Below are 17,045 nucleotides of genomic sequence, written 5' to 3' on the forward strand. Positions count from 1 at the left end.
GACTCATGGAAACCCCATGTGACTCCACCTCGCCCGGGTCCCTGCCAGGATGTCCCTGGGGGCCATCGGAGCCGGCCCGGCCCCGCGCAGCTCTGCTTCTCCCGCCGCCTCGCGCAGGAGCAGTGAGACACTCGCAGCCCCCACCCGTGTAACTTAAAAACCACCTTCTGTTGGCCGCGGTTTACCTCTCACCACGCAGCCCACGCCACGGCCATCCCTTTCCTGCGCTGGCCGTGCGTGGCCGTGCGTGGCTGTGCTTCCCAGCCCCCAGCTGCCAGAAGGAAATAGTGTTCCCAGAGGAGCGGGGTCGCTGGAAGCGCCTCGCCGTCCTGCCTGTGCCCTCGTGGCCGTGCCCCTGTCCCGTTTCCCAGTGCCTGTGGCACGTGCCGCTTTCTCTGTCGTCGCAGCCCCGAGCACGCGCGCTGCCCTCACACAAGCCCCGGGGCGGGCTTCGCTCCGCCTCTGCAGTTCTGCGTGTCCGTGGAGGTCTTGAGCCCCGGATGACCGGGACAGAGCATGTCCCGTGTCCGCGTCCCTCGCGCTGCGTGCCCGGCTGGGTGGTGTGTGCACAGGAGGGCCGTCTCACGGAGCTCTGGCCCTGGTGATGCCTGGTGACTGCGGCAGCCGCTCAGCCACGGCTGGAGACCAGACCATGCTGCGTGTGCCAGGAGGAAAAGCCAGGTCCTCCCTGGCACCCGCATCCAGGCTGAGACAGGGACACTGGGATGGAAACGCGTGGCTGCGCGTTCACCGCCGGGGGAGTTTACCACGCAGGCTGCTCGCCGTCTGGGGTCCACACCAGAGCCCGGCCTGTGCCACGTTCCGCGCTGATGCCCAGCAGGGCGTGGCTGGGGCTGGAGCTCAGGGCGCACACGCTCCACGCAGGGCAGGGGGCAGGCTCCCTCCGCAGCCCCCGCCTCGCGGTCATGGAGGCCGAGAGCCAGAGTCAGAGCGTAGCAGGCCTCCATCCCGCGGGGCCTAGTGGGGGGGGGGGGAGGGGGCGCCCTCCCCACGGCGCCTCCCGCCACTCCCGCCGGCCGCTCTCTGCCCCAGTCCTGGGGTTTTGAGCTCGGTCATCGCTTACCCGTGCCAGATAAAGGCAATTAGTTTGAGCAGTTTAGAAAACATGGATCCGGGACTGGGAAGGTGGCTCCGTGGTAGAGTGCTCGCCTCGCATGCATGAGGCCCTGGGTTCAAGTCCTCAGCACCACATCCACAGAAAAAGCCGGAGGTGGTGCTGTGGCTCAAGTGGTAGAGCGCTTGCCTTGAGCTGAAGAGCTGAGGGACAGCGCCCAGGCCCAGAGTTCAGGCCCCATGACTGACAAAAAAAAACAAAAAAAAATGTTTCCCATGTAGCTGTATTTCCAAAAAAAGTCGCGTCCGCAGATTGGAGAGGCAAGATGCGCACAGGGGCCTGGGGGGCGGGGCTGGTGCCATTCGCTGCCCCTTCCCCGGGGGCTCTAGCCCTGCCACCATGGTGGTCCTGGCCCTCAGCTGGGCAAGGCCCTGCCAGCCTCTGCACCGGTGGCCAGTCCCCTCAAAGACTGGCACCCCAGCCCAGTGGCGTGGGTGATATGGTGGCCCTCCATGAGTCAGCGGCCTGTGCCTCGCTGCACGCGGGCTCAGACTAGACTGGAGCCAGCGCCATGTCTGCGGTGACCCTGTGCCAAGGGGCAAGGTACGTTCAAATCCAATCCAGGCTCTTCTTTTTTTTTTTAACTGTATTTTTTTTGTCTTTTCTTTTTTGGTACTGGGGATCGAACCCAGGACGTTGCACTTGCTAGGCAAGCGCTTTGCCACTGAGCTACATCCCAGCCCTAATCCAGGCTCTTCTGCGCGGGCCCCTGGTGCCCAGGTCTGGGCCAGTCCCAGAGCACGGAAGGGCGTTGGGCACACTGGCCTCCTCTCACCAGTGGCACCTCCTTCCGCAGGGGTGCCAACCAGAGTGTCCCCAGGGGACCCCCCCCTCCCGGGAATAGCTGCTTGGAGTCCGTGCCATCGGCCGCCATGCGTTCCGGATGCCGAGTGCACGGTGTCATCTGTAGGCCCCGACCTTTGCTTTTTCTTTTTCTTTTGGGGGGTTGGTCATGGGACTTGAACTCTGGGCCTGGGTGCTGTCCATCAGCTCTTCAGCTCAAGGCGAGCGCTCTACCACTTGAGCCACAGCGCCACTTCTGGTTTTCTGGTGGTTTATTGGAGATAAGAGTCTCACAGAGTTTCCTGCCCAGGCCGGCTTTGAACCACGATCCTCAGATCTCAGCCTCCTGAGCAGCTAGGATGACAGACGTGAGCCACCGGCACCCGGCTAGGCCCCAAGCTTTCTGAGCTGAATATTTCCCCAGTGTGGCACTGAGTGGTTCGCGTGTCCTCCTGTTGTCCACTGTGTCGGGTGCTGGGCTTCCTAGGGTTCACCCACCATCTATCAAAATCCACACAGCAGCGGGCCCCGTTTAAAGATGAGGGAACTGAGTCCCAAAGACATATTGGCACATGAGGATCTTGTGACTACCATAGTGAAGTACTATAAATGGGTTGATGAAGCCAGCAGGAATTCCCTCTCAGGGTTCTGGACGCCAGAAATTGAGCACCAATGTGCGGGAGCCCTGAGAGGGAGCCTCCTGCCCCCCCCCCAACCAGCCTGTCCTGTCCCCCCCTGCCCTACACCCCCCGCCTGCCCTACACCCCCCGCCTGCCCTGCCCCCCCCGCCTGCCCTGCCCCCCCCAGCCTGCCCAGCATCCCCCGCCTGCCCTGCCCCCCCCTCCAGCCTGCCCGGCACCCTCCGCCTGCCCTGCCCCCCCCTCCAGCCTGCCCTGCCCCCCCCCTCCAGCCTGCCCGGCACCCCCCGCCTGCCCTGCCCCCCCCCAGCCTGCCCGGCACCCCCCGCCTGCCCTGCCCCCCCCTCCAGCCTGCCCTGCCCCCCCCCAGCCTGCCCGGCACCCCCCGCCTGCCCTGCCCCCCCCAGCCTGCCCGGCACCCCCCGCCTGCCCTGCCCCCCCGCCTGCCCTGCCCCCCCCAGCCTGCCCGGCACCCCCCGCCTGCCCTGCCCCCCCCAGCCTGCCCGGCACCCCCCGCCTGCCCTGCCCCCCCCCCCCCCCCGGCCTGCCCCGCACCCCTTGGTTTGTGGCCGCAGCCCTTCTGCGTGCGTCTCTGCTCCTGCACATGGTGCTTGTCCGCCTCACTGTCTTCCCTGTGCTCTCATGACTGGGTTTCGGGGTCATCCAGAATCACAGATGACCCCATCTTGTGATCCTTGTCTTCACCGCATCTGCAAAGACCCTGTTTTTAAACCAGGTGACAGCCACGGCCCACGCCCCAGGAAGCTTTTGGTGGGCCCTGTCTTCACCCTGGGTGTGTGCTTTGGTGAAAACGCGCTCTGTCCTGTCCCAGGCTGCTAGGCCTCGGGCCCTCAGGGCCTGCACCCCTGGGGAGTTTCTGTCAGCGCCTCAAAAGGAGAAGTTGATGTTCTGAGGTTAGGGTGTCACTGCGCGCCCAACCCCCACCTCGCAGTCGTGGTTGCATCCTGGCTCTGCAGTTCTCCCCCAAACAGGAAGGGAGCCGGGAGCTGCAGAGGGCTGGTCCATCAGCTGATGCAGACGCGGGGGAGGGGGAGTCCCCCGCACCCCATCTCCGGGGGCCACGGACGATGCCCTGGGGGAGGGGTCATCGTAGCCCCTGGGGCAGTGGTGCTGTTGAGCCCCAGGTTCCCCCCCCGTGGGGTGTGGGTGGGCTCCCCTCTGCCTCGTGTTGGGGACAGTATGTCACTGTCCCCTTCCAGCGGGAGCACTGCCACCCTGGCCTGGCGCGAGGAAACCAGCCAGGGTGACACAGTGTTTTTGAAGTCCTGAGCTGGGCGCGTGGGAGCTCCCTCCTCTTGGCTTCTGAGCCGGGGTTCCGTGCACAGGTGCGGCGGGGCTGGGTGCGGCTGGAGTGGGCAGCCTCCGCGGCCCGGGCCGCGGCTCGCGCTCCTGGGTGGTGATGTGGGCGGGGCGGCACCCGTGAGAGGCGGGGCTTAGCGATAGGACTTTAAGTCGTTTGGGGGCGTGGAGGGCCGGGAGGCTGGGAACCTCGTCTCTGTCTTCGGGTTTGGTGGTGTGTCGCTCCTTAGGCGAGTACCCCTTCGAACCTTCCTGCCCTGTGACGTGAGCAGCCAGCGAGGCCCTTGCGGTAGCTGAACTCGTGCCAGTGCCACACGAGCTTGAACTGCCAGACAAGCCTCGTTGGACACAATCATAGCAACTGTACAAACATGGCTTCTGTCTGTTCCAGAGTATTGCATCACTCCCGAAAGGAGACCCTGTCCTCATCAGCAGTCAGTGCCCCCCGACTCCCCCCGACTCACCCCCCCCGCCCACCTGATGTGGGTCATACCACGTGGCCTTTTTTTTTTTGGTGGGGGGGGAATGCCAGTCCTGGGTTTGCGCTCAGCGCCTAGGCATTGTCCCTGAGCTTTTCGCTCAAAGCCGGTGCTCTACCGCTTGAGCCACAGGTCCACTTCTGACTTTTTGGTGCTTAACTGGAGATAAAGAGTTTCACAGGTGTTTCTACCTGGCTGACTCGGAACCCTCATCCTCAGATCTTCCTGAGCAGCTAGGATTCTAGGTGTGAGCCACTGCTACTCTCGGCCTTTTTATCTGGCTTCTTTGATTCCTTTCTTCTTTGTCGGCGTGGGGCTTGCCGTCGGGCCCGGGCGCTCCTCCGTGCTCTGTTGCCGCAGCATCCCCTCCTGCGTGCGGTGGACGGCACGCCTCGGTTTGTGTGGCTTCCGGGCTCTTGGTGCCTCACATCGGAGGTGATGCGTGGAGACCCACCCACACCCCTGACCCCCGTGCCGCGGGGAATCCCGGGGAATCCCGGCTCCTCAGCCGCCGGCTGTGGGGAGCGGAGGGTCTGGCAGGCCTAGCGGGGGGAGGGGCCAGTGGGAAAGGGAGCTGCTTCGCCCACAGCCAAGCCGCAGGCGCAGCACAGGTCATCCGGGAGACGAGCGGGAGTCACAGGTGCCTTTGAGAATCTGATTTTGGGGGCTGGGAAGGGGGCTCAGCGGTAGAGTGCTCGCCTCGCATGCATGAGGCCCTGGGCTCGATTCCTCCACACCACACACACAGAAAAAGCCGGAAGTGGCGCTGTGGCTCCAGTGGTAGAGCGCTCGCCTTGAGCTGAAGAGCTGAGGGACAGCGCCCCACGACTGACCAAAGTAAAAGAAAAAAAAACCTGGTTTTGTGGGACTGAGTGCATGGGGTGCTCAGAGACGCCCACAACACCCATTGGAGGGGCTTGCCTGCTTGCATAACCCGGAGAGGGGCAGGCTGCGCTCCGGGGTACCAGGGATGCTGCATAGCTGGCCCGATGCCAGCGCAGACCCGTCCTCAGCTGGGAAGGTGGCTCAGTGTAGAGTGCTCGCCTAGCATGCGTGAAGCCCTTCCATTCCTCAGCACCACAGACACAGAAAAAGCCAGGAGTGGCGCTGTGGCTCAGGTGGTAGAGCGCTAGCTGGTACTTAATTGGAGTTAGTAGTCCCAAGGCCTTTCCTGCCCTTGGCTTTGAGCCAGGATCATCAGGTCGCAGCTTCCCGAGTAGCTGGGATTACAGGTGTGGCCACCAGTGCCTGGCCTCTTGGCCCGTTGTGTCAGGGTTGTTTTTTTTTTTTTGGCAATCTGTGCCACCAGAATTGCTACATCTTGGCAGTACTGAGAATCGAACCTGGGGCCTCATGTTGCTAGGCAGCTGCTCCATCGCTGAATTACCCCTTTTTTTGCTGTTTTTTTTTTTCTTCCAGTCTTGGGGCTTGAACTCGGGGCCTGGGCACTGCCCCTGAGCTTCTTTGGCTCAGGGCTAGCACTCCACCACTTGAGAAGGCTACAGTGCCACTTCCGGCTTTTTCTGCTTCTGTGGTAGTGAGGAATGGAACCCAGGGCTTCATGCATGCAAGGCAAGTGCTCTACCACCGAGCCACATCCCCAGCCTGCTGCTGTGGTTACTTTTAGTCTTGCTTTTCCCAGGGGAGCAGCGTCCTTCTATGTACTTGTCCCTCAAAGCTGGGATATCAGACACTACCACCATGCCCAGCTGTTGGTTGAAATGGGGTCTCCTAAGCTTTTGCCCAGGCTGGCCTCCACCTGCAGTCCTCCTGACGTCTGCCACCCAAGGCGCGTAGCTGGGAACACAGGCGTGCATTACCGGTGCCCATCTAGTCACATGTGGCCGGTGCTCAGGGTGCAGCCACGCATTCCGCCTCTGAGCTGCACCCAGCCCGGAGGGAGTTTTAGTTTGGTGCTGACAATGACAGTCGGGGTGTCCAGTGCTGACAAGTGACCCTCCGGCCCAGCCTACAGCAAGCCCCCCCACACGGCGTTTGAGTTCTGTGGTTTATTACCTGTGGTTAACAACAGTTCGGAAATATTAAACGGAAAATCCCAGAAACAAACAATTCGCAAGTTTTAGCTTTCCAGCAGTTCTGAGGAGCGTGGTGAAATCTCACACGTCCCATGGTGTGCTGGTGGTGGTGCTGGTGGTGCTAGTAGTGGTGGTGGTGGTGGTGCTGCTGCTGCTGCTGCTGGTGCTGGTGGTGCTGGTGGTGGTGGTGATGGTGATAGTGGAGGTGGTGGTGATGGTGGTGGTGATGGTGGTAGTGCAGGTGGTGGTGATGGTGCTAGTGATGGTGGTGATGGCGGTGGTGATGGTGGTGGTGGAGGTGGTGGTGGTGGTGGTGATGGTAGTGGTGGTGATGGTGGTGGTGGTGATGCTGTGGTGATGGAGGTGGTGGTGATGGTGGTGGTGGTGATGGTGCTAGTGATGGTGATGGTGGTGGTGGAGGTGATGGTGATGCTGTGGTGATGGTGGAGGTGGTGGTGATGCTGTGGTGATGATGGTGGTGATGGAGGTGGTGGTGATGGTGGTGGTGGAGGTGGTGGAGGTGGTGTGGTGATGCTGTGGTGATGGTGGTAGTGCAGGTGGTGGTGATGCTGTGGTGATGGTGGTGGTGATGGTGGTGATGGTGGTGGTGATGGTGGTGGTGGAGGTGGTGGTGATGCTGTGGTGATGGTGGTGGTGGTGATGGTGCTAGTGATGGTGATGGTGGTGGTGGTGGAGGTGGTGGAGGTGGTGTGGTGATGCTGTGGTGATGGTGGTAGTGCAGGTGGTGGTGATGCTGTGGTGATGGTGGTGATGGTGGTGGTGATGCTGTGGTAGTGCAGGTGGTGGTGATGCTGTGGTGATGGTGGTGGTGATGGTGGTGGTGATGCTGTGGTGGTGGAGGTGGTGGTGATGGTGGTGGTGGAGGTGGTGGTGGCAGGTGGTGGTGGTGATGGAGGTGGTGGTGGTGGTGATGGAGGTGGTGGTGGTGGTGATGGTGGTGGTGGAGGTGGTGGTGATGTTGCTGGTGGTGGTGCTGGTGGTGCTGGTGGTGTGTGTGTGTGTGTGTGATCTCCGTGTGCATTGGCATGGTGGAGATACAGAGGCTTTGGCTCCGTCGGTATCGTGTGTCCCTGGGCGTCAGGTGTGGACGCCTGTGTCAGAGGCGCAGGTGCTGTGGCGCGGTCACCAGTGGCTCCCTGCGTGCGGTGTCCCGTCCCTGGCCCCTGGGTGTGTGCTTCGCCACGCGTGCAGCCTGTTTCTGCACTGCTTATTTCTGGACGGGCCCTTCCTCCCTGGCCAGGCGTGCATCTGCACCAGAAGCTTCCTTTAGGCTTCCCACAGCCTCTCCTTGCTCTTGAGATGGCTTCTGGCAAACTTCTTTCCAGGCTGGCCTGGAACCACGATCCTCCCAACCTCAAGTCTTCCATGCAGTTGGGATGACAGGCGTGTATTATACCGCCCCCCGCCCCCGCCCCCACACACGTACAGGTTAAGATGGGGGTCCCTTGCACATCTCTGCCTGGGCTGGCCTTGAACTGTAATCCTCTTGACGTCAGTGTCCCAAGTAGCTAGGGCTTCAGAGTGTGCCACCATTTAAACCAACACCAGAAGTGTCCCCCCTTTGCGCTTCTTAGGCAGAGAAGCCAGAGCCACCGTAGGGAACGTGTCCCCCCCCCCCCCCGTTCTTTCCCCCATCACACATCCTGACCCGCCTCGCTGCCACTCACCATTCCTGCCCCGTTCAACTCCACCACCTCTCCTAACTGGGCTTCCGTTGTTTTTGTCTGTGCCAGGGGTTGGCAGACTACAGCCCCTAGGTTACACCTGCCAGCGCCTGTTTCTACAAATAAAGTTTTATTGGCGCATGGCCGTGCCTTCACCTTTGCATAATGCCTGGAGCCACCTTGTCCTCCCCCAGTGACAAACGCAGCTCCCAAAGTCCACACGATTGGGCCTTTGGCAGGGAAGGTTTGCTGCCTGACAGAATCGGCCCTCTGGACCCACGATTCGGTCCACTGTGCACCCCAAAGTATTTGAGAAAAAGACACACACACACACAGACACACCCTGTGCCCTGCAGACACACACATACACACACAGACACATACACACACACACACACACACATACACACACACATACACACACACACACCCCTGTGCCCTGCAACACACACATACACACACAGACACATACAGACACACACACACACCCTGTGCCCTGCAGACACACACACACACACATACAGACACACACACACACACACACACACACCCTGTGCCCTGCAAACACACACATACACACACAGACACATACACACAGACACACACACACACACCCTGTGCCCTACACACACACACACACACAGAGACACACACACAGACACACCCTGTGCCCTGCACACACATACACACACATACACACACACAGAGACACACACACACACCCTGTGCCCTGCAGACACATACAGACACACACACAGACACACACACCCCCTGTGCCCTGCAGACACACAGACACACAGACACACACACACACACAGACACACACACACACAGACACACACACACACACCCTGTGCCCTGCAGACACACACATACACACATACACACACAGACACAGACACACACACAGACACACACACACACACCCTGTGCCCTGCAGGCGGACTTGTGTTTGTCTTGTCATTTCGGGGCCAGTGTCCTTTGGCTGTGACGCAGTGCAAGAGGCTCCTCGCCACTCTCCGCCTTTCACACCAGAGCCTCGGGCTCTGTCACTCCTAAGTAGGCATGTGGGCGCGTGGGTGTTGCGCGTGCCCCGTGGCACTGGGCTGAGTGGAAGACGCGGGCAGCTGCTGTAGATGGCTGGGCCGTGTCATAGAGAACACGGGCCGGGGCCGGGCACAGTGTCGCCCCTGCCATCCCCGCCCCCGACGACCCCATCAGCACCGCCAGGTGCGCTCGTCTGTGGAAGGACACACCCCGGGGGTCCCGTGTCTGGGCTGCGTGGGGCCCCCGAGGCTTCCAGCTGCCTCCTTCCTCTGTCTGCCAGGGACTCGCTGGGGTCGGGACCGCGGGGCTCACCGTCCCCCCCGAGCCTCCCAACCGCCGTGACAAGGCCAGACTGGAAGTGGGTGTCCAGGGCCGCAGGACGCGGGCTGCACCTGGGGCAGGTCGTCCGCGTGGGGACCTCAGGGTTCGGGAAGGCCAAGCAGCCACACCATCCTGCAGCGGGGGGGCTCAGTGGAGGCCAGGGTGATGGGGGGGAGGCTCAGCGGAGGCCAGGGTGATGGAGGAAGCTCAGCGGAGGCCAGGGTGATGGGGGGGGCCAGGGGAGCTCAGCGGAGGCCAGGGTGATGGGGGGGAGGCTCAGCGGAGGCCAGGGTGATGGGGGGGGCCAGGGGAGGCCAGGGTGATGGGGGGGCTCAGCGGAGGCCAGGGTGATGGGGGGGGCCAGGGGAGCTCAGCGGAGGCCAGGGTGATGGGGCGGCTCAGCGGAGGCCAGAGTGATGGGGGGCAGCACGGGGGACTGCGTGGTGTGGCTAGCCCAGGGAGGGTCAGGCACTGACTGGCCAGAGGGAAGGGCCAGTCCCTGCCTTTCCGGCCGGCCGCAGTCCCGACCCTCCGGAATGATCCAAGCCCGTTTGAGACAGAAGTAGAAGCTGTGTTTGTGGAGAAGCCACATCTGAGAGGAGCTGGAAATGACGGGGTGTATTTTGGTACCCTGGAAGGCCTCCCTGGGCGGGTGCCTGCCGCCGTCGTCATGGGACTTGGGAGGCTGGGGCCGGAGGATGGAGGTTTGGGGCCGGCCTGGGTGGGCTCTGGGGCCCGTCTCCAGAAGCACAGCAGCAAAAAAGGGTCTGTGGAAAGTGGAGGAGGGGAGTGAAAGGCAGCACAGGTCCTGCTGGCGTGTTCGGCCCGCTTTTGAGGGAGACGCTGGCGGTGTCTGTGGCTGAGCTGAGCGGGAGGGAGGGAGGGAGGGAGGGAGGGAGGCTGACACTTGGAAGTCACACAGAAATGATTCCTTCGTTTGTGCTCTGAGTCTGGGGTTCACCGTGGAGCCCAGGTTGGCCTGCAACAACCTACACGCGCTCCTTCCCCAGCCCCCTGAGGGCCAGGACTGCAGGCATGTGCCACTGCCCTGGGCTCCTCTCCTAGGAGTTACATCATTTCGAGTCCCAGCACCTGGAATCCTCAGGAGGCTGAGACAGGAGGATTGACAGTTCTGGGGACTCCCCTCCCCCCAAGCTGCAAAGTGAGACCCATCTCCAGAAGGGGCACCGTACAGCACACCCAGCACGCAGGAGACCCTGCTTCCATTTCTAGGAAAGAAGGGAGAAAGAGAGGGAGCCATGATAGGGGAAAAAGGTTGAGAGGAGGAAGGAGGGAAATAACTATACAATGGAGTATCATCTAGAAGGATATTCTAGCTGGGTGTACAGTAGGACACACCTGTAACCCCAGCACTTGGAGGGTGGGGCGGGAGGATTGTGAGTTGAAGGGCCTGCCATCTCTAATGGGGGAGGGATTTGTGGCTCCGGCCCTGGGTTTAACATGCAGCCCAGGGAGGAAGGGGAGAGAAGATGGAATCCTGCCGCTCGCCGCCGTGTGATGAGTCTGGAAGGCATTACGTGAGGTGCGGGCCGCCAGACACAGAAACATAAATGCCACATGATCTCACCCCTGGGAGGAATCTAAATGATTAGTCAGGCCCATGCTGGGGGCGGAGTGGGCAGGAAACGGGGAGATGCTGATCGCAGCTACAGGCCTCAGTTACGCGGGATGGATAGGTTCTAGAGACGCTGCGCACGGTGTGGGAAAGAGCCAGAAGTAGAGTTGTGGTTCAAGTGGTAGAGCACCAGTGTGGAGTGACAAAGCTCAAGGACAGTGCCCAGGCCCCTGAGTTCAAGCCCCAGGACTGGTACAGAAAGGCAGAAAAGCCCCAGTAATTGTATTGGGGGGTGTTCGTTAAGATTGTGCCCTGCAGGGTTTGCAGCGGGGCCTGGGGGCTTGACTGGGAGGGAGGCGCCTGTCTTAAAGCAGTTCCTGTCGCTGTGTTGGGGGGGGATTGCTGTGGTGGGGCGCCCCCGACACACTTCTTTGCAGATGGTGTCGGGCCCCTTTGGCCAGTGCCAGCGGGGAGCCCCAAGCCTGTTGGGCAACCGGAAGAGAGCAGCCCAGCGCCCAGCGGAAGCTGGGTGTGAGCCAGGCCCCTGAGAGCCTCCACTTCCTCCTCCACAGAGCCGGGAGCCAGGAGCTCGGCGCGACTCCACTACCTCACCCCAGCCGCAGGCCGCGCCGCCCCGCTGCCCTCCACCCCCCCCCCCGCCCTCCTCCCTTGCCCCCCTGGGGAGCGGGACCCCCTGGAGACCCATCTTTCCCCACTTCCTGAGTCTGCGTCCCTGCCGGGCCCGACTCCTGCGTGTGAGGGAGGGGGCGGGGGGGGCTGCTCAGGAGCCCCCACGTGAGTCTCCGCTGTCACAGCACACGGTCTACGTCACAGAGGCCAGCGCAGCCGCGGGGTCACCTGCACCCCGTGGCGGGTGCCAGGGACACACTCCCGGAGTCCCGGCCACCTGGAAGGCGGAGAGGGACCAGCCTGGGCAAAACAAAAAAGACATTCTAAACTATGGCAGCCAACCAGTGAGTGTGAAAGCTCTGTCAGAAGCTCAGAAAAGCAAAGGACAACCCCACCGGAAAAGGTGACCTAGAGGAAGCCACTAGAAGTTTCTAGAATGTTCCTCTCAGGCAGCTGCAAGTCAGTCTGGGAGGACAGTCGTCGACGGAAGAGGCTGTGGCCCGTCTGGGAGGTTCACACACACGCACGCGCACACACGCACACACACGCACACACGCACACGTGCGCGCCCCCATTCCCCGAGAGTCCGTGGCCCACCCGTGGACGGGAGACAAGGTGTGCTGTTGGTGTGGGGCCTTCAGCTTCTGGGGTGGGAAAGCCCAGCCGGCTGCCTGAGCGCCAGGCGGTGCTCCTGAGCATGGCCCTCGTGCGCGCCACGCGTGCCCTGTGCCGGCGTCTGCCCCACACCCCACTGGCCTGGAAGCCAACTGTGGAGTCTTAGCTTTGGTGAGTTCACCTGGTTTTGCTTCCGTGGGTGTGTGTGTGCGCGTGTGTGTGTGCGTGGGAGTGTGTGTGCGTGAGTGTGTATGTGCGTGAGTGTGTGTGCGCGCGCGTGTGAGTGTGCGTGTGCGTGTGTGTGCGTGTGTGGGAGAGTGTGTGCGCGCGTGAGTGCGTGTGTGTGCGTGTGAGTGTGTGTATGTGGGAGAGTGAGTGTGTGCGCACGCGCGCGCGCGTGTGTGTGCGTGTGTGTGTGTGTGTGTGTGTGTGTGTCTCTCTCTCTTTCAGGGTCTGGCTTAGGGCATTTTATCCAAGTCCTCTAGAGTGGCAGGCTTTCATTCTTTTTTATGGCTGAGTGGTATTTTTTATCTTCGTTGGATGTGGGGCCTGAGCTCTGGGCCTGGGCGCTGTCCCTCAGCTCTTCAGCTCAAGGCTAGCGCTCTACCACTTGAGCCACAGCACCACCATTTCCGATTTTCTGAGTGGTTCCTTGGAGATCGGAGTCTCACAGACTTTCCTGCACGGGCTGGCTTTGAACCACCATCCTCAGATCTCAGCCTCCTGAGTCGCTGGGATGGCAGGCGGGAGCCGCCGGCGCCTGGCGTGGCTGCGAGTGCTCTGTTGTGAGCGTGTGCCGAGTTATCTTTCTGCATTGGTCGTTGGTGGCCCTCGCTTGCTCCCTGTGGACTGTTGTGAGCAGCGTCTGTGGTGTCACGTCGAGGTGATGTCACTCCCTTCGGACATCCACGCAGAAGTGAGACGGGCAAATCTCATTCCTTCAGCTTAAACTTTTCCCCTGAAGCACAGGGCGGATGCCAGCAGCCAGGCTTTTATTGTGCAATACTTTCAGCAGTCCTGAGCTTTGAACTTGGAGCTTCGCGTTGGAGCCAGCCCTCCGGCCCCTGTTCATACTGCTCTTTTTTTAATCTATGGCCAGGCCAGACTGTGATCCTGCTGTGCCTCTCTGTGCTTCCCTGGGTCACTGGGGTGACAGGCATGTGTCTCTGTTCCCGGCCGAACTCGAGATGGCGTCTCTCCAACTTACAACTTGGCCTTGAATCTTGATCCCCTGGGATCAAGCTTACAATAGAGCTGGGATTATGGGCGTGAGCCACTGTGCCCTGCTGCACCGTGGGTTTTTTTGTTTTGTTTTTTAATGTAAGAAAAGAAGGAGCTGTGTTCCCTGAGTTTCGTGAGGACCTTTCTGGCCCTGGCTTGGTGGGTGTTCTGCGTGTGGCCTCCCAGATTGCCTCCAATCACTGCCCGCAGCCGGGGTCTGCGCCCACACCCCTGCCCCTGCCCCCCATGCACTTGGGGTCTGAGTGTCCCCAGCGGTGTTGCCCAGGCCAGGCAGCGCCTCTCAGCAGAGCCCTGGCCCCCGGCCAGCGCTTCCTCCCTGGATGTCTAATGGCACCGACCGGATATTTTTAGCGGGGCCTGGAGAAGTGTCAGTGTGCCGAGACGCATTCCAGACGCGTGAGGTCAGCGGGCGGGCGCAGCGCAGCCCAGTCTGCGCCTGGCGGGGTCTCGGCAGCGCCCGCGAGGCTGGGCGCTCTGGGGCATCCGGGCCTGTGTCTGGGGTGCCTACCTGGGCAGCAGGCAGGCTCTGATCCCCTGGGGGTGGAGCCGCTCAGGCTGCCTGGCCCCAGGCCGTGTCAGGTAACTTCCTGCTTCACTTCCATGGCCCTGGGGTGAGCGGAGCCTGGGGAGGCTGCGACTGCAGTCCCCGGCCAAGCTCCCCTCCACCCACCCATGGGACAGGACGCAGCCTTCCCTGCGTTTGCTGTCCTTCCCCTTCTCCCGCGGCGTTGGGGTTTGAGCTCAGGGTTGCTTTGGTTTATCCGCGCCTTTGACCTTGGTGGTCCCATCTCTACCTCTCCAGTGTCTGGGATTACAGGCACCGCCACCAGGCCCGGCTAGACAGCTGGTTACCAGAGAGCTTCCTGAGCTCTGCTCATCCCAGCGGGAAGCCTGCCCACTCCCCCACGTGGAGGTTCCAGGGGACCTCCCGGCCCTCCCAGCGGGGGTGGACAGCCGTCCCGCAGTGCACCGCTGTGGCGCGGCTGTGGCGTCCCCGCCAGCCCGCCTCCCGTCCGCACCCTCGCGCCTGTGCCATCTGGCGGCGTGGGGCTCAGGCCGCGTGCATCAGGAAGCCGAGCTTTGCTTCCCACGGCTTTTATCCTTCCGTTGTTGTTCCTCACCCTTCGCGAGTAGAAGCCATCTTTGGCTGCTGTGTTCCCACAGAGGTTAGGCTCCCTGTCCACGGAAGGATGGAACATTCTGCGTCGCTCTCTCTGTAGCTGTGGTTGCGTATCTGCAGCTCCGTGAACCTGGCACCCGTACCTCCCACCTGTGTAATCCTAGCTCAGGAGGCTGAGAGCTGAGGACTGCAGTTTGAGGCCCATCTGGGTAGGAAAAGCCTGTGAGACTCTTACCTCCACCGAACCACTAAAAAACAAAGGCAGAAGCGGAGCAGTGGTCCGGTGGTAAGAGCGCTCGCCTTGAGCAACAACGCTGAGCCAAAGAAAGCCCAAGCGCTGGCTCCAGCCCCAGGACCAGTGCCAAAAGAAAGGATTGGCGATGTGCGGGGAGAGGTCAGCGTTTCTGTCTGTTTCTTAGTATGCATTCGTTACTGGGGCTTCACCACGAAGTGTCCCCACGCCCGTGCAGTGTATTCACCTCACCCTTCTGTCCTGCACCCCCAAACTATTGAACCCCACCATATATCTCCACTAATGCTCCTCATCCCCCAATTTTATCATTTTTTTGTCTGTCATGGGGCTCGAACTCAGGGCCTGGGTGTTGTCCCCGCGCTAGCGCTCTACCACTTTGAGCCACAGCGCCACTTCTGGTTTTCTGGTGGTTCATTGGAAATAAGTCTCATGCACTTTCCTGCCCGGGCTGGCTTTGAACCCCGATCCTCAGACCTCAGCCTCCTGAGTAGCTGGGATGGCAGGCGTGCGCCACCCGCACCGGGCTGCCTTTGTTCTTTTCTTTTTTCTAGCAATTGCTTATATCATATAGCACCTCCGTTTCCGTCACCTGTAAAAGGGACTGCGTGGCCGCCATATTGGTGTCCAGCTGAGTCCCTGTCGGCCCAGAATTGTGACTGGCTTTTGGAGGTTTTTTTCTCCATTTTAGAACCAGGGCCTCTCCCAGTCGCACTGAGCCCCCCTCCCCCAGCCCCTGCCTCCCCCCTCCCCCAGCCCCTGCCGCCCCCTCCCCCAGCCCCTGCCTCCCCCTCCCCCCAGCCCCTGCCTCCCCCTCCCCCCAGCCCCTGCCGCCCCCCTCCCCCAGCCCCTGCCTCCCCCTCCCCCAGCCCCTGCCGCCCCCTCCCCCTAGCCCCTGCCTCCCCCCTCCCCCAGCCCCTGCCTCCCCCCTCCCCCAGCCCCTGCCTCCCCCTCCCCCCAGCCCCTGACTCCCCCTCCCCCCAGCCCCTGCCCCCCTCCCCCAGCCCCTGCCCCCCCTCCCCCAGCCCCTGCCTCCCCCTCCCCCAGCCCCTGCCTCCCCCTCCCCCCAGCCCCTGCCTCCCCCTCCCCCCAGCCCCTGCCCCCCCTCCCCCAGCCCCTGCCTCCCCCTCCCCCAGCCCCTGCCTCCCCCTCCCCCAGCCCCTGCCACCCCCTCCCCCCAGCCCCTGCCTCCCCCTCCCCCCAGCCCCTGCCTCCCCCTCCCCCAGCCCCTGCCTCCCCCCAGCCCCTGCCTCCCCCTCCCCCAGCCCGCCTCCCCCTCCCCCAGCCCCTGCCACCCCCTCCCCCAGCCCCTGCCACCCCCTCCCCCCAGCCCCTGCCTCCCCCTCCCCCCAGCCCCTGCCTCCCCCTCCCCCCAGCCCCTGCCGCCCCCCTCCCCCAGCCCCTGCCGCCCCCTCCCCCCAGCCCCTGCCTCCCCCTCCCCCCACTCTTGTCTCCGCCCCTGCGTGGGGGACTGGGCGGCTCTGGGGACAGGGAAGCTGGACCCACAGGGACTGTGGTCTGATTGCCCGCCTCCGTTCTCCGCACAGGCCTTCGGGAACGCCAAGACGGCCCACAACAACAACTCCAGCAGGTTCGGGAAGTTCATCCAGGTCAACTACCTGGAGAGCGGCATCGTGCGAGGGTAAGCGCGCCCCCTCCCCCCACGTGGCCACACACTGGGGAGGAAGCCTGGGCTCCCCCCCCCCCACTGCTGTGACTGGCGCACGAGGCTTGGGGCTCGGCCCGGGCAGGGAGGGTCGAGGCCTGAGCCGGGCGGGCGCCGTGGCCCCCCCCCATCATGGTCACGCGCTGCTTCTGGTGCCACGGCGTGTACGCGAGCCAGGTGGCTGCTTGTTGTGGTTTGTGTTGATGTGGGTTCGGGGCTACGCTGGAGTTTGGACTCGGGGCCTTGCTCTCTCTAGGCTGGCGCGATACCGCTGGGCCACGCCTCCAGCCCTGTTTTTCACTAGGTGTTTCTGAAGGGTCTGGCTTCTCACCGGCTCAGGCGCGCCCCAGCCAGGACTCCCTCCCCGCTTTGCCCTGCTGTGTGGCGGGGACGGCAGCCGTGGGCGCGGGACCCACGCCTGTCCCAGTTCCTCGGGAGCCTGAGCTCTGAGGATCGTGGTTCAAAGCCAGTCCGGGCAGAGAAATGGGTGAGATGCTCATCT

The 17,045-nt window shown here is 62.5% G+C and overlaps 1 protein-coding gene across 1 annotated transcript in view; it reads left to right on the forward strand.

Annotated features, from left to right (window-relative positions):
* LOC138810999 (unconventional myosin-IXb-like) overlaps positions 1–17,045 on the forward strand; it is a 51,757-nt gene that overhangs the window by 2,061 nt on the left and 32,651 nt on the right. The window contains exon 2 of the mRNA XM_069998455.1: positions 16,425–16,519. Within this exon, the coding sequence (XP_069854556.1) occupies positions 16,425–16,519 (95 nt within the window). The remainder of the gene's footprint in view (positions 1–16,424; positions 16,520–17,045) is intronic.

This window comes from Dipodomys merriami, unplaced genomic scaffold (assembly GCF_024711535.1).
Source record: "Dipodomys merriami isolate MVZ:Mamm:240054 unplaced genomic scaffold, mDipMer1.0.p SCAF_519, whole genome shotgun sequence".
Lineage (NCBI taxonomy): Eukaryota > Metazoa > Chordata > Mammalia > Rodentia > Heteromyidae > Dipodomys > Dipodomys merriami.